The sequence below is a fragment of the Fulmarus glacialis genome, unplaced genomic scaffold (assembly GCF_000690835.1).
Source record: "Fulmarus glacialis isolate BGI_N327 unplaced genomic scaffold, ASM69083v1 scaffold17128, whole genome shotgun sequence".
NCBI classification, from domain to species: domain Eukaryota; kingdom Metazoa; phylum Chordata; class Aves; order Procellariiformes; family Procellariidae; genus Fulmarus; species Fulmarus glacialis.
The window spans coordinates 1-22,811 of NW_009229114.1; the positions used below are offsets into that span (position 1 = coordinate 1).

The 22,811-nt window shown below is 37.8% G+C and overlaps 1 protein-coding gene across 1 annotated transcript in view; it reads left to right on the forward strand.

Annotated features, from left to right (window-relative positions):
* Nucleotides 1–2,497: 2,497 nt before the first annotated feature.
* The window catches only part of GRID1 (glutamate receptor, ionotropic, delta 1), a gene marked incomplete at its 5' end in the record, with an annotated part of 61,621 nt that continues 41,307 nt past the window's right edge, over nt 2,498–22,811 (forward strand). Inside the window, 3 exons of the mRNA XM_009583747.1 lie at nt 2,498–2,671; nt 13,128–13,289; nt 14,596–14,715. Coding sequence (XP_009582042.1) covers nt 2,498–2,671; nt 13,128–13,289; nt 14,596–14,715 — 456 coding nt within the window. The remainder of the gene's footprint in view (nt 2,672–13,127; nt 13,290–14,595; nt 14,716–22,811) is intronic.

Consider the following 22,811-nt stretch of genomic DNA (forward strand, 5'->3'; position numbering starts at 1 on the left):
CGCTGCCCCGCGCCGGACCTGCCCGCGGCGCCCTGCGATGCTGCCCCTGGCTGTACCGCCCTCTCAGCTGGCGTGGAAAGGCCCGTGGCTACCTTTGGCTTTTAGAGCACCAGCTCAAAAACGCAGACGTGGACCTTTTGTTCCCAGCTCTTCCAACAACAACTTTTTTTATATGCTTTTGCTTTTCTAAAAAGGAACTCAATTTCCAAAAGGAATGGATAGTTTGCTGGTATGAACGTCCACCAGCTAAAAAAAATACAGGAGCTTTGTTCCCCTTGGTGTTATGTACTGAACTGAGGCATTGAAGGATTTGGCTACAGTCAGCTGTCCACACAGAAAAAGGTGGCACTTTCAGAGTCAGATTTCGCCCAATTTAGGTTCTGAATTTCCCTCCAGAGGCTCCTGTTTTTCTTCTTTGGTTGTACAATAACTCGGCTTTTACACTCAGGACTCACTTGGTGCCTGTAGCTAAGCGGGAAGAACCTGGGTGAATGTGTCAAACATAATTGATCTCCTCCACTACCTTACTTCTGGAAATCCCATGGAGGAAGCAGTTCTGGTCTGCTACGTATAGGCTTACATGTGTCAGGTCAAGCATTTTGACACATGTTATGAGACGTCTTTGAAAGGCTGTGCATCGCTTGCGGAGGAAACAAAATGTGTGAGGTGAACTGAAGGTTTGGATAATTCATGATCTTTGTTTTTCCTGTTTCCATCCACTCAGTCTGAGTTTGCCTGCCAAGGGATGCAGCCTAGGGGGTTATGAGTTAAATCTATCCCATAAAATTGCCTCTCCTCACACAGCTTAGACACACTGTGTGGCTTTAACCCCTCAGCCCCACAGAAGAGAAATCCAAGGCAGCAGTCTGGAGGAATCTGTAGAGCTTGTGGGTCTCCTTCTGTGTCTCCCTGCAAGGCTACAGGTGCCAGCCAGCATTTTCTATTAAGCCCCAAAATCTTTGACTTCTATAAGAATATACTTATTTTGTGATTTTCTGTTTTCACACCGCACCAGTTGGTCTGTCATTAATGCAGTGAATTTCACCTTCTGCAAAGTTAAAAATTCATGTTCCTAAAAAATGATGGGAAATCGGCAAAGAAGAACTAAATTGAGCCAAAGCTTACAGTACTAGTCAACCGTAACAAGTAATTATAATAGCCCCATGGTCATTTCACTCACAGCTTGACAGAGAAAATAACAAGAAAACAAAATATTTTTTTTCTTGAATGTTAAAAGTACGTGGCCAGGTTGACTTCTGCTGATGACACATCAAAAGGTGTGGGCCCTGTTGACTGAGTAAGTACAGCAACATGAATTATTTGCAGCCCCCTACCCTGCAAGGGGCTGAAAGCAGCCCGGTACAGGCTGGGCGATGGGTTGGCCCAGCTGTGCAGCCGGTGCAGCCAACATCTGCTGGCGATGTGCTGATGTGACTTGCAGATGCTGCTGGTGGCAGCGGTAAGGAGCTGAGATGTAAAGCTGCTCCTTGCAGAGGAGGCGCCTGGGGGAACGAATGCAGTCAGCGGTGCCACTGCCTGTCCTTCCTCACAGTGAACTCCTGGCAGGAAATAACCATCGCAACCTGTACCGCTGTTATGATTTCAGGATCAGCTAAGCCTGTGATTTTCAAACCATTTAGCCTGGGGTAAAAAAAGAGGTTTTGGTTTTGTGGCTTTTTTAAAATACAAAATAAGAAAAGCATGTAGTTGAGTTGGCTTCGGCTGCAATATAAGGGCAGTAGATGCAGGCTCTGTCCCAGGATGAATTAGGAGGTTGGGACACAGGAAGGTCTGCAAAGAAGCTTTAGACAGTGCGAAGCCTGGAAAGAAGAGCAGCCTATCCTTGAGATCTCCTTAGATCTTATCCCAGATTATACTGTGTGCAGAAATATTGCATTCCTAAATGTGTCAATCCCTTCCATGAAGTTTCTCCTATTTTTTATTTCCTAATACAGATAGCCTCAGAAGACTTCCTTGGGTCATTATCAGGATTAGTCTGCAGAAATGATCTCCTGTTCTTATGGGAAAAGTACTTTTTTGTAACCTTGTTCTCAGGTGTAAGGGCCATAAGGGCCGTATTTCCTAAAGACAGTTACGTTTTCCATTTGTTGTTTTGTTCTGAGGATGTAGTGAGGGTCTATTCTGTTAAACCAAAACTCTTTCTATATAAATTTCATTCGAAGGCTCTTGTTTTTTTTCTTAGAAACCTGCTGAGACCATCTTGGTGCTTTTCTATAAGGAACTACCTCTGCAGTATGTTAGTATTGCCAAGAGAGATGGTGTGTTAAGCTGTTTTCTTTTGTTTCACGTGATGCATTAAAAAAAAACCATTGTTGTTATTAAACACAAAATAAGAACGTGTGGCCTAGACTAAACATGTGTGTCTGTAACTTTTTTCTTCTATTGTCTTTTTAAAAACATTTATCCAATAACGAAAGGAATACATAAAATGTTTGGACAAATATATGTTTTTAAAAGACTGTGTCTCCATTCACAGGAAATCACTGATAATGAAATATTAGAGTTGGTACATAGTGCTCTGGGGAGGATGACAGTTATCCGGCAAATTTTCCCTCTCTCAAGGGACAACAACCAGAGATGCATGAGGAACAATCACCGAATATCATCACTGCTGTGCGATCCACAAGAAGGTTATCTTCAGATGCTGCAGGTCAGTAGCTGTGCCCAGCAGAAAAGTCTATCTTAGGAATTTGACGTGAGATAGTTTTCTGTGACTGTATTAACTCAGAGGAGGAATAAAATGGTTACAGATAAATCTGAGCATGTAACCTTCGGTCAACTTTTCCTGACTTAATTATTTATTTTATTTCCCAGGACTGAGTGCTTTAGATGTGATGTTATGTCCATGAAGTACCAGCAAGTAGTTGCACTAACTCAAAGCTGATTTTGTGTATTTCATTCTCTTAAGAATCTTTTTCTATTTGAAAAAAGAAAAAGTTGTGCTATCGTAGTCTTGTGGTGTTACTGCTTGCTTATTATATTTATGCCTATTAGACATCTGTTGTAAAAGAGTTAATCTGGGAGGATAACAGAACTCTGGTAGGTATTGGGCTGTGGAGCATTTCATATTTAGTCAAATGGACTTGAATACAGCTGATGTATTCAATCTGTCCCATTTCAACAGCCTCAGAAGTCTCTAGCAGCTGATAATTGTCTGAGCGTGTGAAGTATGCACTACTAGTTCAAGTTCCAGATTTTGGTAACAGATTTCACTCTGGTGTAAGCAACAGCTCAAGATTTCTTGGCAATTTACCCCAGATGTCAGAATTTTTCTGCAATAATTTAAATATAATTTTAGGTGCTATTTCCAAGGATAGTGCAATAATTTAGAAACACAGGTCTTGGGACTCCATGTGTTTGTGGTTTACTTTAGACACAGTTAAGAATCTCATTTGTATCGCTGTTGAAGCTGTTGGATAAAACTGAAAACTTTAGTGAGACTGAGAATATAAGCTTGCTTAGAATCTTTTTATTGCAAATTCAGTCTTAACCTGAGATGGATTGAGTGAGGACACAGTGGCTGAGCCTGTGAGTTGGCGAGTGTGGGTATTGTGTGTTAGAGTGAGTCTAGAAAGGGCTTGGTTAGGCTGCGGGGAGGGGGCTGTTGGCAGTCTGGGCTGCTGCAGCCTGGTCAGGAAGGCAGTGTGGGGTGAGGGGTCCTTCCAGAGGGAACTTATGGGCTGGCTTGGGAGAGCTTCTGAAGAGCAAGGTGTGAGGCTTACGGGAAACCAGGAGAGGTAGGGAGATTCTCAGGAAGAGAATGGGTAGGTCAAGATTTTCCAAGGAACATGGATGGGGATGTTTGTTTTACTTATTTGTACCCTACTAAAAAGTTGTAGCTGCAGAGACTGAAATCCTCTGGGGGAGGGATGGGGACATTTCCTTCTTGAAGAGAACCTCTGCCGACTCCGATTCTGTCACAGCATTGGCAAAATTTGGGAAATGTCAATCTCATGCACTGTAGTTCTGAGCACCGGTCTATTCTTTCCGTACAGGGGAAAGTCTATGTCTGTCTTGGCTTAGAAAGAAAAGACACTTCTGATCTTTGTTAGTAACTCTGAGATATGCTGTAATGAGAACAAAGGATCCCATTTCAGAGGATCAAAGCAATTTCCAGAATGTTGAAAAAATTATCTATCCTGCACCAACAAATCACTCATTGGGGAAAAATCTTACAGCAGGATTTTGAGTATTGTATGCTGGTTTATGCATAATCTAATTCAGAGACTCATCTGAAGGGCTCTGACAGACGTCTCTGAGCAAGATCTTATTTGCTAAAACAGTAACTGTTTTGCTAGCATGAGCAGCCTCGTGCCCTATTACTAAATTTCACTGACTAGGACCCTTTAAGAAGGATCCTCTTCCTGCACCAGAAATAATATATCGCCTTAGAAACTGTCTTTAAGAGAATGGAACAGTAATGTTATGCTTTGACCACTAGTTCCTCTCTACAAACTTAGAAACAAGAAAGAGATAGAAAGAAGTGCGGAGGTATAAAGTTCTCCTTTTGGAAGTTGATTCCATAACTATCATGTCCAGCCACACTGGAATGAAATATCATGATCTCACATGCGAGATCTCTCAAATTAGCTGCCCCCAGTACATCTTGTGTTATCTTTAAGTTTCTACAGATTGAATATAGGATGCTTTTAGCATGTGCAGTTATATCTGAAATGTTCTGTAGCAACATTTTTTTCATAGCCTTTGCCAAAACATCTTACGTAACACCTTGTGGGCTTACAGCTCATATTAATTTCTGAGTATGACTGATGTGTTATTAATGGTCCTGCAATTCAGGTACTTCCAATCTTCTGTTTCCTTTTTCTTGCTTAAAAAATAGTTTTGACCTTTTGCTGTACAGAAGTACATCATTAAATTACCCCTGTTGCCAGAGGCTGCAGTAGCTCCCAGCTCCATGTCAGGCTGCATGAATCCACCAGAGGCAGTGACCGCCTGCCAGCACCGAGTCCTTGCGTTGCTTTGAAGCAGTTTGATTAACACCACAGTTTGGAAATCCCTGCCTCATTCTCCCTTGGGCTATCTCACATTAATAATTCTTTGTTGTCAAGGTAACTTACCAGCTACTGTTGGTTAATTATTTATTTAATGACTTTGAGGAGGAATAAGCTAATCTCTGTCAGTCTCTAGCTGTAAGATTTTTATAGGGGAGAATTTAGTGTTTTTAACAAGCTAGTAAAGAAAGAAACATTTACGTCATGGATTACTAACTTTGTTCTGGCTAAATTAATGAAAATCTTTTTGGAATGATTTTGTTCTCAGTGTCTTTAGTACCATATCCTGGAAAGTTGTTTTTCAGTGGGTGATCATTCCCGTTTGGCATTCTGACAAGGCTTTTAAAGATCAGGCTGTTCTGCAAGCTCATCCGAAAACTCATCTGTTCTGAATGCTTTGTGGAAATCCAATCTTATTCTATCAACCCACTTGTCAAAATTTTGCTCATGCCCTTATTTCTTGCACGTATAATATACTCAGCTGGGTTTCTGCTTCAACCGGAGAAAACGCTTTATAAAGTTTCCCGTCTTGGTCATTTTATTTGACTTCAGAGGACTACACTTATCTCTTTCTTATTGTTCATATATGATTTTCCGTGTCCATCTCTCTTACTTTTTTTTAAGTGGAAAAGATACAGTTTAGAACTTGCTGTCTTCCATTGCTGATGAGTATCCTGTGGTTTGGGCCATCAGAATTGTCAGTATTGCCTTATCTGGAGAGAGAATACTGAAGCACTTCAGGATTTATAGTTAAATCTAGCTAGTCCTAGATAGATCTAGTATGTATCCCTGCATGGCATTTGAATGGTGTTTAGTGGGATTACCGCTATTAAACTGTTTAGATTACTTCAGACATAATCTTACAGAGTCAATTTGAAGAAATTTGAATGCATAACCTGTTTCTTTCCAAAATCTTCCCCTTTAAATATTAGTTTTGAAGCCTGTCTACAAACTTGATTTTTGATGAAGACCTTTTTTCTTTCATCAGGTTATTCATGATGTGTTCATAAACTCAAAATCAAACTTTTTTTCTGTTTATGTTTTTGAAGAAAGATTTCTCTTTAGAAATGTAATTCCCATTACAGTTTGTTTCTTCCCATATTTACCATGTATACAGTTAGTAAGTTCAATCTATGTGAGATTCTATTTAATTAAAATATATTACAGGGACACAGTGCATCTGAAATCCTTTAGCATGGTCCAAAATATACAGTAAGATTAAAGAGGCAAAAAGAAAACCCCAGCAAACTGTGTCACAAAATTAATGAGGTTATTCCTCACAGGATTCAGAGTCCAACCTCTCTACTGAAGAACTATTCCAGGCATTGCTTTGACGTATTTGAAGAGAAGATGTTGAGAAGTGTGGGAGGGTATTCATTGAAACAACTACTCTTCTCCCTGTGTAAAAATTTCATTCTTCAAAGACTCGACCATCAGATATCTTTGTAGGCATCTCTTAGCAGTTGCTCCTACAGAGCTGCATTTTTATTTATGAACTGTCTTCTCTTCAGGAATGACTGCAATTTAACTACTGTAAGTGGAGTTATTTTTTGGAGATGTGTTTGGCTGCCTAAACTTAAGGGCCTGATCCTGCAGTTTTGTCCAACAAAATGGCCTTACTCTCATTTGACCTATTTACACTGCTGTTATTACACAGCTGTTCAGTGGTACTGGGGGCAGCAAATATTGATCAAGCCCTGTCTTAAGTATTCACTTTCTCCCATAAAGGATTGATGAGCCACATTTTTCTTTTAAGAGAAATTAGCATGTCTCTTTAGTAAAGTTTAATTTGGACTTTTGGACAGATGTTCAGTCACGGTGAAACTGTTTTTGAGTACCACATGAATGAAAAGTATCCTTGAACTGACTTTACTGCCCATTGCATGACATAATATCTCTCTGAAGCCCAAAGGCATGTGTTTTATACAAGGTGTGTTAGCAAAATAATTGGTTAAAAAACCCCAACCAACCACGGGTGTCCTCTGGGCACGTGGGATTTTGTGAGCGCTCTGGAGGCTAGAACCCCAGGTACATTCTGGAGTGAGCTCAGACTCTCTCTTTTGACTGCTGGAGTTCTCTATAATTATTTCATTGAATTTTTGTTCAGTGCTCTATCAGGGAGTGGACAACAGAGACTAGAAGAAAGGGTCAATACCTCCATTTTTCATGTTTTATTGCCTCTGAAATCTAATTTGCACCCATATCTATTTATAAATGAGGCAGGGTAAAATGATAATCTTATACTCTGTTTTGCAATTTCAATATTACCTCTTGTCCTCCTGTCCGACTTTTAGTTGTGTTCAGTTTTCTTTATCAAATGTCTCCTGCTAGACTTTCCCTGGACACTTAGTGTTAGCTGTGCCAAATTCTTGAGACGTTTAGTGAGCGAAGCCAATGCCTGCAGCTAACAAGCTTCAGCATTACAGGATAATCTGGGCCTTGTATTAGTGTTAGCATGTTGTTATAAAACACACTAAGAAAACACTCATAATTATGATAAATACTCGAATAGCTGGACAGTGAGCATTCAGAAAACAGAAACTGTAGGTAGGGAAAAGTGGTGTGAGATGTGTAATTCAGTGAAAAGGGGGAAAAAAATAAAAAGGAAAGAAAAGCTGCTTATCAATTAAAAAAAAAGATTCTGAGAGTGCAGTCTTCCAAAGAAATGTTTGGAAGCCCTATTGTTTGAGATATTTAAAACTAGAATGGGCAAAGCACTAAATAATACACTAGTTAGATTCCTTACTGTCAGAAGGCTTGAATAAATATACAGTTGAGGTCTGTTTTTCTGTGGTTTTAGGAAAATTTTATTCAGGCTTTCATTTGCCTCAGTGATAATAAATAGCTTTTTGGAAGTCTGAAGCTGACATTTGAGTCTTTAATGAATGTTTGGTTTTTGACTCCGGTTTTCTCATGAATGCCAGACTGCTGGCTGTGATTTTATTCTCCATGAGCAGTGAAGCATGTATTTAAAACATAGGCATTCACACAAAGTCTCACAATGGGCTCTGCAAACTAATTTAAGAAAATTAAATAGGTCAAATTTTCAGCCTCTCCACTCTTAACAATATCCTTGTAAGCATGCCGTTATCCCATAAGTAAACCATCGATCTTCACTGCTCCTAGTAAGATGCATCCTGTCATTAGAGACACAAGTGCGTAACTGTGCTTGGCAGCGTTCGAACTTCGAAAGTTGAAACGCAGTTTTAGGGCACGCTGGTGTGTGCATACGCAAGCACAATGATATCACTCCCCAGGCCGCAAGCGTTTCTGCTGCTGGCAGGCTGCGCTCGGTCTGAGCTCCTCTTCCATCTGCTTCATCCTTGGAGCTGACTGCTGTGGCTACTCACAGGGTGATTTTGGCAGCAGGAGGGTGCAGATGCCCAGTTTGGGAATTAGTTTTTGAAGCAGTGGCATCTGGGTGTCAGCTTGTCTTCCCAGCTGGTCTCTTCAGCGGTCTTGTCTGGCTAGACTTCTGGTTCTGCTGGCAACTCAGAAGTTGGGGTCAGTCTTTGTGGCTTGCTGGCCTTCTCAGTAGAGCACTTTCTATGATCAGTGCCTCTGAAGGAGCTAAAAGCTATCTTCATATAGAACTTTAAAAGTAAAATCACTCTGGAAAATCTCATGAAATTCACATAAAACCCCCTACAAAATGACATTTAATAATGTGATAGGGAGAGATTTCCATTCTCATTCAAAATTTCTGCTTTGCTCTACTTTCTTCATTGCAAAATAAAGGTTCATAAAGTCTGGAATAATTTTCAGAAGATATACCAGAACGCCTAAAATTACTCATGTACGGGGCATACTCTTTAATATATCGGTGAAACAGTCACCATCATTCTTACAGCAGATAGATCAAAAGGCATTTCAGTCACAATACCTCCAGCTCTTACAGCTGTCAGCAGTGAAGTGAAAGAGGAACTGAAAATTAGTGTTTCTTCCTCCAAACAGGACAGAAATGAAACACTTTGTTCTAATCAAGGAATTTTTGTTATATGAAGGGGAATCCCTGCAGGCACTGTTTCCCCTGTGAATATGTAAATAGTGGAAATAAAAAATGCTCCGGAGCTTGGAAAACCCGCAGTAGACAAGTACATTGCCTTGTTTTTGGCTCTCTCTTGATTTGCTACCAATTCTGAATGCTACCTGAAGACTAACTTTTAAATTTACTATTTTCTCATGCTTCTGACAGCACTGGTGGAAACAGAGTATAGCTGATCCCTCGGGTATCTCACAAATTCCCTTTCAGTAGTCATGTTTGTGTTCAGAGGGAGTTTGATAGTTAGCTGAAAATTGAAATATGTGTGCAGTTGCAGTAACAAATGTATACAGGCTTTGTCCACTGAACCCTTTTTCTTTTCACAGCACCACTATTCTGGAGGTTACAGAAAACTCATGTTGCAAATACAATCTAGTACATATGCAGAGATTGTGCTGTATTAAAATGAATATAATAGAAAATAAAGGAAATTATTGTAGCCCTGGATTTACTGTGAGATCAGGCCAGAATTTCTGTGTCTTATTTTAAGTGAATTTTTTCTACAAGAAAATGCATGCATAGTAATGAATTCAGGTAGAAAGCGAATATTATTTTGAGAAGAGGAGCATATTTGAAGTGTTTAAGTAGTCTAATTTTTCTACCTCTGAAAAGAATTAGGAATAAAGAAGATAAAAATATACCTCACAGTAATTTAATAATATATCTTACTGTAGGTATTGAAGGAATCAGCTGTTCAGCTACACTCACACAGCACTACTCAGGCATCAGATTAGACCCGGTTCCGTAATTCTATTTTCTAGTATAAAGCTGGTTCCCATTTGGGATTAGGCAAAGACATTCAATCTGTACTACTGTGAATGTTCAGGAGCTGGGTTTTGCTCTGCACAATGTGAATGATCAAAAGGACATTATTTTCAAAGTTACCAGGATATTTTTGGTTGGATTGTTCTTGATTATTTTTTGCACTTCAAAGAAGTGACTCTTGACCTTGAGGACTACCAAAACAATACTATCATGTGAACTTCCTGCCTTTTCTTGTTTTAAATAAACACACTGTCTATCCACTGAATTTTGATCACTGTGCAAAACCAGATGCTTTGAGTCATGCTTTATAAGTTTTAAGGGTTCTGCCCTTAATAGGGTGGACTTCTGTAGTTTGTGTTAATTTATGGCTTAACTAGCAGACTGAACAAATATAATAGTAAAAAAAGCAATGTGGTTTTCTTAATATTACAAATCCAGCCTTGGTTTTGCTGCTGTTTTCAGCAGTTTTGCTGCTGTTTTCCTAGCTTGCATATTTTCTATTCTAAAAAGGAAGTGTTGATTGTGTGAATAAAATTCAACATACTCTTCCATAGGATACTGACCCTTCAGTGAGTAAAGGGTAAAATGTAGTAATGTATGCATGTCATTTTTACTGGAGTAAATACCCAGAGTATCATTATATGAAAAAAGGAATTTTGCTGATTTAGAAGTACTATATACTCATTTTTTGGATGAGGCTTTCAGTAGAAGAGAACTGGAGTGGCAAAATCCAGTGGATAACTGTGTACAACAGGACGTGCACAATATTCTTTCCATGGCAAAAAGTAACTTGCTGTGTACTCTGCAACATTTTCTTCTGCCTTGGTACATATCTTCAGATGTATGACAGAAGGACGTAAGTAGTGGGAAACTCCTCTTCTGCAGACCCTTTCTTGGTGTCACTCGGTTTATATCATTCTTTCAAAAGAAAATAATGAAACAGTAGTGATACAAAATCCGTTATAGGTCTAACTGAACTATGAGGATTAGGTTGGTAAACATGAGATTGTTTTGTTTTGCTCTACAGCATAAGGTAATTTGAGTTGGATGCATGGTCATGTAGGCTAAGATCCTCAAAAGCAGTTCTCTCAAGCTTTCAGGACATTATACATGCAGAACTGTGGCGGCTTCTCTAAGAGCATAAAAACTAGAAAGAGAAGGAAAGCAGTGTACCCAACTACATCTTATATTTTGCCCTAGAGCTCTCTGCTAGCAAACCAAACAAACTGTTTTTGGGAATGAGGCTGCAGTTTTCCAGAACTGAAAAAGAACAGTGCCAAACTGAGAAAATGCAAAGCATTTCTGATTTGTGGTGGTTCCAAGGCAACAGACTATGAGTTGTCAGTTAAAAGTGAGGGTGGAAAGTCAAATTCAATGGGGAGCAAGGAGGATCATGATGGCACATAAGAAATGGCATTTTTCCTTACACATATAAAATCTGCTTCTAAGCAAGTGGGTTTTGTGGTGTGTGGTTTGGGGTTTTGTTTTGATTTTTTTTTTTTGTGGAGAGGAGCTTAACACGGAAGAGGAAAAGTGCCCTGTTGAATAATAAGGATTTGCTCGTTTGATTTATTTGAAAGTTGTTTGGAAAATATCTGCAGAGTAGGGAGACAAATGCAACTGAGCAGAAGAGACTTAGTTGCTGAGACTCTTATTAACTATTTAACTACTTGCTTTTCTTAAAAAGAGAGGAAATCTGGAAAGTACCTGTTTTGGAAACTCTTTTAAAAGAAAAAGGATTAACTTGATAAAATAACAAATATAGGGAATGTGGACTGCTTGTTCAGGAAGGCTGGAAAGAAAAGAAGAGAAAGAAGATGGCAATGCCAGATGGGAGAGATTCTCATAGGTTTTGCATTATTTTCGCAGTAAGATCCCTTTTTATGTTTAGTCACTTAAATAAGTGGGTATCCTCAACTTCTTTTTTGTGGATTTTCTTCCTATTTTGATTCTTTCAAAATGAATTTTTTATTATATATCTTTTGTTCAGATTTACTTATACTAGAAGATTTTTCAAAGTGCCTAGGTTCTCAATTTATGTCAAACTCCAGATTATGGAACATGAAACATTTTGTTTCTGAAGATTAGGATCTTAAGATATGAGAAATTTACTTGGAGCCAGTGATGCAACAGTAATATATGTTTAAGCTTACACCGCTGAGTGACATTTTTATAGGAAGTACGCAGCTGCATTAACTTCCACGTGTAGCCCTTTCCTGGTCTCTAGGCACCATTTTCTATGGTGAATTACAGAAGTCCAAAAGATAAATGGCAAATTAGTGGATCACCATGAGTAAAGCCTTCAGCTAGGAGAATATCATTTTAATAATAATAAAAAAAAGCTGTATCTGGCAACTGATGCTAATTGGAGATTTGAGTTCAATAAAGAGTAAATCAATACCCCTGAATCTGTGCATAGGTTTGAAGGAGAGTGCATGTAAACTCTGGAAACAGGTGGAGAGTATCTAATTATTTTTTTAAAATCACTTCTCTCAGCCAACTTCCAGTGCTAAAGTTTTACCACTTGCAGTGGATGCCGCTCCATGCCAAAGATCTGATCTTGTATTGCTGGCCGTGTCTTGCTTTGAAAAATGAAATACATAGTTGAGCGTTACTAGTGTGGTGTTCTTAGTAGAGCCTTTGTCAACAATTATTGTTCTCTTTATCTCTCATGTAAATTGAAAAATAAGGAGGCAAAAATCAATAGCTCCAGCGAAAGTAAAATAATAACCAGTCCCCTGTATATTTGGTGGAGAGATGATAAGACCAAAATAATACTGTCATTTCTCCTCCCTTTGTTCTAAACGGTTGCATTAGTATTATATTTTGCTGTGCCAGAAATTACCAAGGAGATTGCTTAAACAAAAAGAACAAGAACTTCATTCCATTTTATCTTTTTCTCCTTGCTGAAAGGACTGACAAAGTAGCAATCCTTGTCTTTCATTGATAGATAGCTGTACTCCTTCTACAGCTTCAATCTATATTTGAACTGCCATCTTTTACATCTTCACAGCACTGCATTGCAGTGGTGTAGGTAATGCACAGGCGATGCAACTGTGCCAGAGTCCCTTGGCCAGAAGGGTCCAAGTGCCAAGCAGGAAAGAAGGTGGGAGTGAGCACTGGTATTTGCCTGAATTGCCTTGCCTGTTGAACATATGAAACATACCCAGCTTTTAGTTTTTACATATGTAGTCTTTTGTTTTGTTTTGTTTGTTTGCTGGTCTTTATAGTTTCTTCAGAAGGATGCTCAGATAAACAAAGAGGCTCATTCTCATTATTGTTTGCAGGTTTCCAACCTGTACCTGTATGACAGTGTGCTCATGCTGGCCAATGCTTTCCACAGAAAACTGGAGGACAGGAAATGGCACAGCATGGCAAGTCTGAACTGCATGAGGAAATCCACCAAACCTTGGAATGGAGGACGATCCATGCTAGAGACTATTAAGAAGGTGAGAATAGACAAACCACAATGGTGTGAACAATTGAAAGAGTTGCTTCATTTCTACTTGAAATTAGCTTTTGAAGAGGTTTTTGACCTCTATTCAACTTTTCTTTGATTTATTACAAGCAAGTGATTTACACCTACCAGAATGATTTACGGCTATTAAACAAGCAAATGATTTATTACAAACAAATTACACACACTGCAGTGTTGCTCCAGCGGTATGTGTTCTACTTCTGTTGTTCTCTTAGCTACCTTCTGTGGAGGTAGTGTGATTAGGAATTGTCATACAAATTAATGTGCATGTGCATCATAATAATTTCCCCAAGAGAACTTAAGGAGCTCGAGGGGCCAACCAATGATAAGGTTTAAGACTTATGTTCCATTTACTACAGCTCAACTAGCTTCGTAAGTTAGCTGAGCATTGGTAAATATCTGTTTGTGTACTGTAGCCCAGAGCAAGAGGGATCTGATTTAGCTAAGTTGTTACTAACAGTTACACTGTCTTGCAGCATGTTGAATTATTCAAATACGGACAATACTGTGGCTTTGCAGATGCATGGTAACTTCTTGTATGAAAATTATTTGATCACAAATACTAGTGGAAAAAATACTTATTTTTTACTATACTAACTTTAGCAATTGTTTGGAAAAAACCCCTGTTTCTCCATATATATTGATGAAATGGTTTTCCTCTAGTAAAATGATGCAATTTGATCAAGTGTTATGTTATGCTCTGACCAGTCCTAATGACGCCATCCTTTGTTGCTAAATTAATTCAAACTTTAGTGTCATTTCAAGCTTCTTTGCTACAAACCCAAAATCAAACTCCGTGATACTTTCACAGAGAGGTTTTAATAATACTTAAAATTTTATCTTTTCTTCATGCCTCTCTTGGGAGCACAGCAGGCGTACTCTTTCTTTTGGACTTGGAGTTCATGCCTTAGTATTCAGCCCCAGAACTGAACCTGCTGCCCCCAGTTACACTGAAAGGGCTGTTGTGTCATGGTCCACCAAGGTCGTTCTCCTTTTCTTTGGGGTCTGGCTCCGTGAACAATGAAGACCTGACGGCTTTTGTCCACAATATGCAGTGGATGTGTTAGTGCTAAAGTAATTTTCTCAAAAAAAAAAAAAAAAAAAAAGAAGTCATCTTTTGTCTGCTGCTATGTTTGAGCTATTGAAGAACATATAATTGCCATATTTAAGTTCACTGTAAACATTTTCAAAGCAGATTTGGCATACCTTTGATGAAGAGGAGTGTTTATAAAGGCAAATTTGTTCTATTCTAAAATTTCTGAAACTTATTTCCTTAGGGCCATATAACTGGGCTTACTGGTGTTATGGAGTTCAGAGAAGATGGCGCCAATCCCTATGTTCAATTTGAAATACTGGGCACTAGCTACAGCGAAACATTTGGCAAAGATGTGCGGAGGGTAAAGATATGCTGCTTCTTTCTCTCTTTTGTTTTCCTCTAAATAATATACATTCTACTTCACAGGAGAAAATCTTATTCTTTAAGAATGAATTAATGTTACACTGCAGAAGAAATTTACTATAAGAGAAATATTTTCTAATGTCTTACAGACTTAAATCTTGAATGCTAATTTTATATTACTAGGCAGGAGTCCTGCAAGTTGTTTCCACATGTGCGGTAATGATGCAGTGCCATAACAATACTGTGAATATAACAGTGAAGACTGCACAGTTCTGCTCCTGTGTTTTATTGTTAATTAGGATATTATGGATGTAACTGGCACTTGTCTTACTAAGGAAGCTAACTGAGAATATAAATTACCTAAACACACAAAGATGTTTCAAAGTATAGCTGCTGCAAGAATTTGAGATAAATAAATAAAAATCTCTAGAGAAGATAATTTCCAAAATGGATGTTGCTCTATCGTGTAAAGTAAAGGATGTCCTGTCAATGGTAGCTGGTGGAACAAGGACTGATGGGGATTAGAAGGCAGTTAGAGTGGTTTCATGGGGTTACTAACATAAATTGTCATTGCCTGAGAAGGCTACCTTGAACATGTTCATGCAGAGGGTATGCTCCAAAAATACCTGAAACTCTCAATTGAACAGTGAGGTTCTGACCAGAACTAAGCTACAAAATGTCCCTAAACTGGTCAACTGGTTGAAATACAGACATTACCACTGTATGGTCAACAGGTCCTACATTAAGCAGAGCTGAACAAAAAGGATTCAGTGAAGAATTAAAATTTATGACATTTTCTATTTTCATTTGACCATTGGTTTCTGTGTTTTGTTTTGATTCACCTGAATTACATGAGTCTAAATGGAAAAACAAGCAGAGAACTTGTGTTTACGTTATCATCTTAAACAGCTAAACCTGAGATTCTTTCAGAGTCTAATTTGGCACGAGGATTTTCAACATGGAACCAAAGGCCTGCAATATCTATTAGAAATTCAACAGAAGGAAGAGAAGTATTTGAAATGCATAAAGATCTAGGAGATATAATTGAAAAACTTCTGTTGCCAAAAAATGTCTTCAGATTGGCTAGGCACCTTCACGTATTGTAATGACCAGAAAAGCTATTTCTCAGTCCACTTCCATTTCTAGAAGATTTCTACCGCAAATGAGGAAGTCTAAGTTCCAAACGTTACCCGAATTATGAAAAATTATCTTGATTTTGGAAACAGTGTTGCCTATTTAATAAAATGGATTTGGCTTAGGAGGTCTAGGAAGCAATTCCGGTTGATAAACAGAAGTATGCACCTCACTTTATGCACAAGTATGCAAAACAGAAGTATCCGGTGCCATGTGAGACGCTGTGGACTATCCTACTGTGTTTCCAGCTGCCACTACAGAAAAGCATGAGTGTCCTGTCAGTGCTGTGTTATCCCTAGCAGATGGATGCCATGGGGCATTTGAGTTTGGTTCCATTTTGTTACAGAATTCCCAAGTCACTCTGAGTAAGTCACATAACCGCTTTATGCTTCGATTTACCTTTCAGTAAAATTGGCATGATTACCACTCAGAACAGGTTTGAGGCCTTAAAGGGAAATTATGATGTGTGAGTATACATTTTTTTTTTTTTCTAATGTACATTTCACATATGGTGACACATATACAAAAGCTCTCACCTCAGTGTGTCTAGCAAACTGACCAAATTGAGATATCCAGATGTGTGAAGTGGAGATAGCTAAAATATCGCTCAAAAGGGACCACAAGGCAAAGAAATAGGTAAAATGACTAAATGGGAAAATGACTAAAATGGCTAAACTGATATAATACTGATGACTTTTGATCCCTAATGTGCTACTTTGGGATTAGGTGGTTAATATAGGAAGGCTTAACTCTTTGGATGTTAAATGCAGAACATTACACAGTTCCCAAAATGAAAGGGAGTATAATTCTAAATAGGTAAAAAGCTACTGGCTGTGGAATACTACTTTGAGCTAAAATGAAGTTCTGAAAATGATCCTTTTAGCCTAATATATAGAGCGAGTAAAAAGTCAGCAATATGCTACAGAAATCTGTAGAAGAACTTGGAAGAGATGATATTTCTTAGAGCAAAATTACCATGGAACTACTGGTATTCAATTATTTAGACAGCCTGACTTTTTATTATTGCAGCAAAAATATGTTACAGCTCAGAAGTACTTTTAAAAACTCGGAAAGTCATGCTTGTCTCGTTTATATTACTTGACTGAGAGATCAATTCTGATTTATTGTCAGTTGTTTCCATATCAGCCTTTCCTCAGATTTAGCTGTGGAGGAACATATTTTTGCTGAAAAACAGAGGGTTCTTTCCGCATGGTTTTCTTTTCCTCTGTATGGAGAGCATCCGTACCTGTTCATCCCTGCCCTGACCCTAGGAAAAACCTTTGCAGTTAGGATCTGTGACAGTGTAGGGCAAGAGAGTATAACATTGAGTGTTGAGCCTTAGAGGGAATCCAGTCAAAACTAGTGGACTTTTAATACTCAACATCCCTTAGAAAGTTTCTTGGGGATCATTTCCACCAGAAAGACTCCTAGGAGAATTTCCAAGATAGTAACCCAAATCTGGCAGGAATTTTCAGGGCCTTTCTGTAGAGGCATCTTGACTCTTCCCAGTTGCCCTGAGATCTGGTCTTTCTGCAGACAATTGTTCCTTCCACTAGCTGTGATTGAGTTATGGGTGCAAGTAAATATATGTATTTGCTCGCTTAGTATACCTTCTCCTTTATTCCACAAGTCTAACACCATATTTTTGTGGTAAAGGCTGATAGTGGTTTTTGTGTGTTTTGTTTGCGTGTTTTCTTTTTCCCGTGTTTGGGTGTACTTTAGTGAAAGGGAAACTTAAGAAAATGCTCTAATTTCTTTGGTTAAAACATAAAAAAACAGGGTATGTCCCTTAAAGTATACTACCTTACTTTACAAGAGGCTCAGGTGATTGCCTTCTATTCACTGTGTGTATGTGGAGGTTGAGAAAGCATGGTGTGTTCATGCTTAAAAAAAAAAGAGATCAGTGTGGTGACTTACCAGGGCATTTGAAAGTTGAAGGATAAGAATGTCAGAGAAACTGAAAAGGCTTAAATGCCTAGTGCTTGACGATTGCCAGTATGATTTATGTCCCTAATGTCTGTAAACACCTTTAAAAATAGCAACTTGAGTATCTGTATGTTTAAAAAAAAAAAAGAAAAAGAACTGGATATAACGAGATAAGGGAACTGTAAAAAGTATAAAATATAACAGAATCAACTAAAAAGAAAAAAGAAACTTTAATAGCTGATGCCACAATAATGTTTTAAATTGAATGAAATTTGAGTGAAAGAGAGAATGAGAGAAACACAGAGGAAGTATAACTTGGAAAAACAAGAAAAATTGGTATAAAGTGTTCAGGTGAAGTTTATGGAGCAGAAGGAAAGAGACTAATAGCCTATTACGTTCAAAACCCTTTGAGACTACTGGGATTTGCATTTGTAGCAGATAAAAACCCTTTTCTTCTCATTTCACCTCTTATGTCCACCTCCCATGCTAAGGATGTATGCATCAAATTCAGCACCAGCCTTAATTGCTATAACTGCTATAATTGCTATGGGTTACTCACCATTGAATGGTCTTCCTCTGAATTTAGAGTTATCAACATGCTTCTTTTTTTTCTCTTTTAAATTCTTACTTATTAGTTCCTTTATGAATTTATTTTTTTACCTACATGGATATGTAAAGCCTCTCTTGTATGTTTACATTTTTATGTCTTCTACCTCAAGCTTCCTGAGCCTTTGGTTCATTCCCAGCACTGGCAGTGGCTGGGGGTGATCGTTATGTCATTTTGCTTCATTGGCTCACTGTCCCCATCTGTAGCATGGTGTTGAGGGTACTTGCCTGCTTTGTACAAAGTTTTGAAGTCTGGTAGAAAAAAAGGACTCTAGCAAAAACATTTAGCTGTTAAGGTTAAGAAATTGAATGAATCAGTATTAAAAACTGTATATTCCTAATTGTATGAGAGACCATCCCTTCAGAGCTTGTTTGGAATTGTCAATGGAGAACTATGTCCCACTTCCACAGTACAGGGGACATGAAGGGGGAAAGAAGGTCAGGACTACATTAATTCCCTCCTTATTGACTATCTATATTATTAGTTCTTATTAATGAAAGCCTTGCTGGAACTTTCAGAACATCTGAGCTGGTTCGTATTTCTTATGTTTCTGCACTTGGGTGGATTCTGCACAATATAATAATGATCCAGCTGTGAGAGCAAAAATAAGGGAGCCAGGCCTCCAGGGTGGTATTCCTAACAACTCACTAACTCGCAGTGAGCTCCTGAGGTGTAAAGCTATTTGTTCTTGTTTGACCATGTATGCAGAGAATACCGTAACAACTAACTGCCCTTGTAGGCTTAGTTAGATAACGACTGTAAGGAGCTTTATGATTATCTTCATCTTCATCCTTGGCAGGAAGATCTTCTGTAAGTGTGAAATGATGTTGTTATTTAGTTTATTTTATGACAGGGATCATATCTTTTATAAAGCAATCTGCAATTCTTTCCCAAGCTGGCTGTAATGAAGGCAGAATTAATGGTTTACACGCATGCTGTATTTCACAAGAAACATTCTGTTCAAAATGATAACATTTACAATTGGTTTTTCATTTCTGTCAGTTGGTATGTTTTCATTTTTTTAAATTAGATTTTCTTGAAATATCATCTGCTTCATAAACAGTCATACTTGTTTCCTCCAGCACTTCTGAGGCAGATTGCAGAAGTCACTGTAAGTAGTTTTGTGATATGTTTCACAGTTGTTGAAACCCCATGTTTGAAGTCTGATACAGTGCTTTAATTGGGTTTGTTACTTTTAGACAGAATCTCATCATTATCATGATGAGAAATCCTATGCTTATTCATTGCAAAAAGGAACTGTATTTTTAGGGGTCTGCAGTATTAAGTGCTTTCATCTGCAAGAATATTGCCAAGTCACCTCATATGCTGCTAAAAGATATATACTGAAGAGAGTTATCTTACGTGGTTACTACTGTAATTGAATTAGTTTTACTCATATGGAAAAATACATAAGTATATTGCCTGAGTTTAGCCGTAAAACAGATGCCTGCCTCCTGTTTGAGCACTTCATAAACATGCACTTGGGTATAGTAATTTGGTTTAATCTGTGTTGCCAAGGTACCTTTCAGCTAAAAAGTAAGACTGAAGTCTTGGCTACTTGTGATCACTAAAGATCCCCTGTTACCTTGTAAAGGGAAGGGCTAATAGTCCTCTCATTCTGGGTAAAATACAATTTCCACCTGTTTACATTTGGTTTAACTTTCTCTTTCTGCTTGAGTGGATTGAGTGTCATGGTAGAATAATTTGGAAAGAGTATTGCGATTCACCCTATAAATACATTGTGTCAAACTGAAGAAAAATCTGGAGTATTTTACTCAAAATATTAAACCTCCTTCATTTTCTGGTTGTAATTTTCCGTACAAGATGGATGTGAGGAGTAAAAATAAATGCATTCCTTGCAAATTCCATAAGTTGGATTATTCATGGTAAAAAATACAGCTGAATGTATCGGAAATGGCTACGATCAATTTTTAAACTATAGAAGAATACCAGAGAAGACACATGGTGAACCTGAGTGTTTTTTCTGAAATGAAGTGGGGTCCCTGTTTGCCCAAGTTCTGCAAATTGTGGTTTTTTTTGTAATTGAAATATTTTATGTTCTGTATGCTTTCACTGTAAAATTGTAGCTGAATTAATACACTCACTAACTGAAAAGTAGGTAAGCAAGTTTAGAAATGCTTTTTTTTTTTGCAATTATGTGATACATAGTTCTTTTAAATTTTTGTTTTATTTGATTTTATGTTTTTGGAAAACATTGCCAATGGGACCCATGCTTTTGCATAAACTGTTACTTGTATTTGCAAACACAAAATGCTGTAGGTATTTGCAAATTATACCAGTGTCAACCCCGAGTAAAAGGGATGTCTTGCAAATTTCAGTTGGAATTCCTCCAAGCATAAGATCATGCTGGTCTTCTCCTTTGCAAGACTGTTCGCCTGTTTATATGACATTTTCACAGCATGAAGCTTGAGGCTAGATTTAAAAAAACAGCCATATCTGAGTTATGAGCGGGGCCAGGATACCTACAGCAATTAGGATGCTGCTGAAGTTTCCATAGCCCACATGCACCACTGCCTGTATGTTTAGAAATTCTCTTTAATTCGTAAGTCGCATACTATGTCATACTTACCAGATTATAATGAATCTTGGGTATAACATTCTCCTTTTTTAACATGTATGCAATATTGCATAAAATTGGGATGTTAGGAGTGTTAAAATCGGCCTTCTAAAACCAGTTACATCTTTAATTATGGAGCTTTCATCAAAGCTCCTATAATTTATTGATAGATCCTAGGAGAGTATTCAAATGGGATGAAGAGAAAGCCCCTTTCTGTAGCTCAGCTCATGAACAATTCTGTGCTCAAGTGTGCACACTGAAGAAAAATGTATTTCCATAGGGAAACAGGTCAAGATTTTCTGAGCTTAACACCAACAGAAAATAGAAAGTATTTGAAAAAAGTATCACAAATTCTTTTTACCTTTTTGGAAATCCAAAGACAGAGATTATTTGCTATTCTCTTTTGCACAGCATCAATCTTGAACAAAGGCAATATGCCTACTATTCCAGAAAAGGGGGATAGTCTTTCTTTTTTTTTATTTTCTCCCCTAAGAAATATCTTTGAACGATGATTGTTGTTTAAAAATCACACTAAAAGTAGAAGAACTTTCTGTTGAGTGTTAGACTAGCTTTTTTAGCATAATGTTTGTTTAGCAAAATCACTTTGAAAGATATTAATGATAATGCTAAAATTATTTTACTAAAATTATTTTAACTAACAAATCAAGATGTCATCTTGGCTTTCATAAGTACATAAACTAAGGAGTTCTAACATCTCTTTGTAGCATGATTTCAGTGTCGAGGACAGTTGCAAGGACTGTATTTTGAGGGAGACCATGCACAGATTCCTTTCTGTAGTATTTGAAATGCATTTAATTCTTCTAATTATTGTTGTTGTCTTATATCATTTGGTAAACTGTAAATACATGTAGGTGCTAAGCATAGTTTATGAAGTAATTTATTTCAGCAGTAATTTTAAACCCCAGGATAGCTATGTTGTCTTCATCTGTATATTGCTCTGATACATTCAGTATGACAAAAAGTGGATGTTTAAATACAGGTAGTTAAGCTATTTGGTCATGCTACATCATAGTTTTGTTAAGAAAAATGACAAAATGTTATGGTTTCTGTTTAGTCCTATTAAAAGAAACAACAGAAATAGAAGTTATTTAAAATTCCCCTTCTATTTTTGCTTTTATTTCTACCATTTCATGCCAGGTTATATTACTGTATACCAGTAAACACTTTCACATGCAGGTTTTCAACAGACAAGTTTAATGGCAAGATATCTTAGTGGTCAGCCCAAATGTGGGACATGAAGAACTTCTGTGTCACAAAGTGCCACAAACCATCTGACTTGCTTTGGCTTGGTTCCTTAATTTCATTATACTTAAAAAAAGAACAGCCTTAGTTTCTCAACTTACTCTTTTGGAAACATGCGTGCAAAAGGGCATCAGAGTTTTGATTAAACCTCTTGGTCCGTATTGGCTAATTCACTGAAATAGTAGTACTTGGCAGAGATTGCCTGCTGGTGTTCCAGTTCCTGGCAGAACTGCCGTTAAATTGAGGACTTTCTGGTTTCAGACCACATGGAAAACACCCAGTTTTACCTTAAAATAGCTACAATCTATAATCAATGTGAGCCTGTGTCAAGGAAAGAATTCTAAAGTATGCCTGGTCCAGTACCACAATATCTCTTGCTATAGGAGTGAATTAATTTATATACTTGGGTAAAATACACAGACGTCACAAAATAAAACTTGTTTTCCATTTTGAGACAACATCATTTTACTGGAATGGAGACAGTATCAGGCATAGATAATAACGCTCAAAACGGAATATTCTTTCTGAGCATGACATCTATGTGACAGGCTATCAGATGATAGTATGTCTGTATTTTTAATATGTT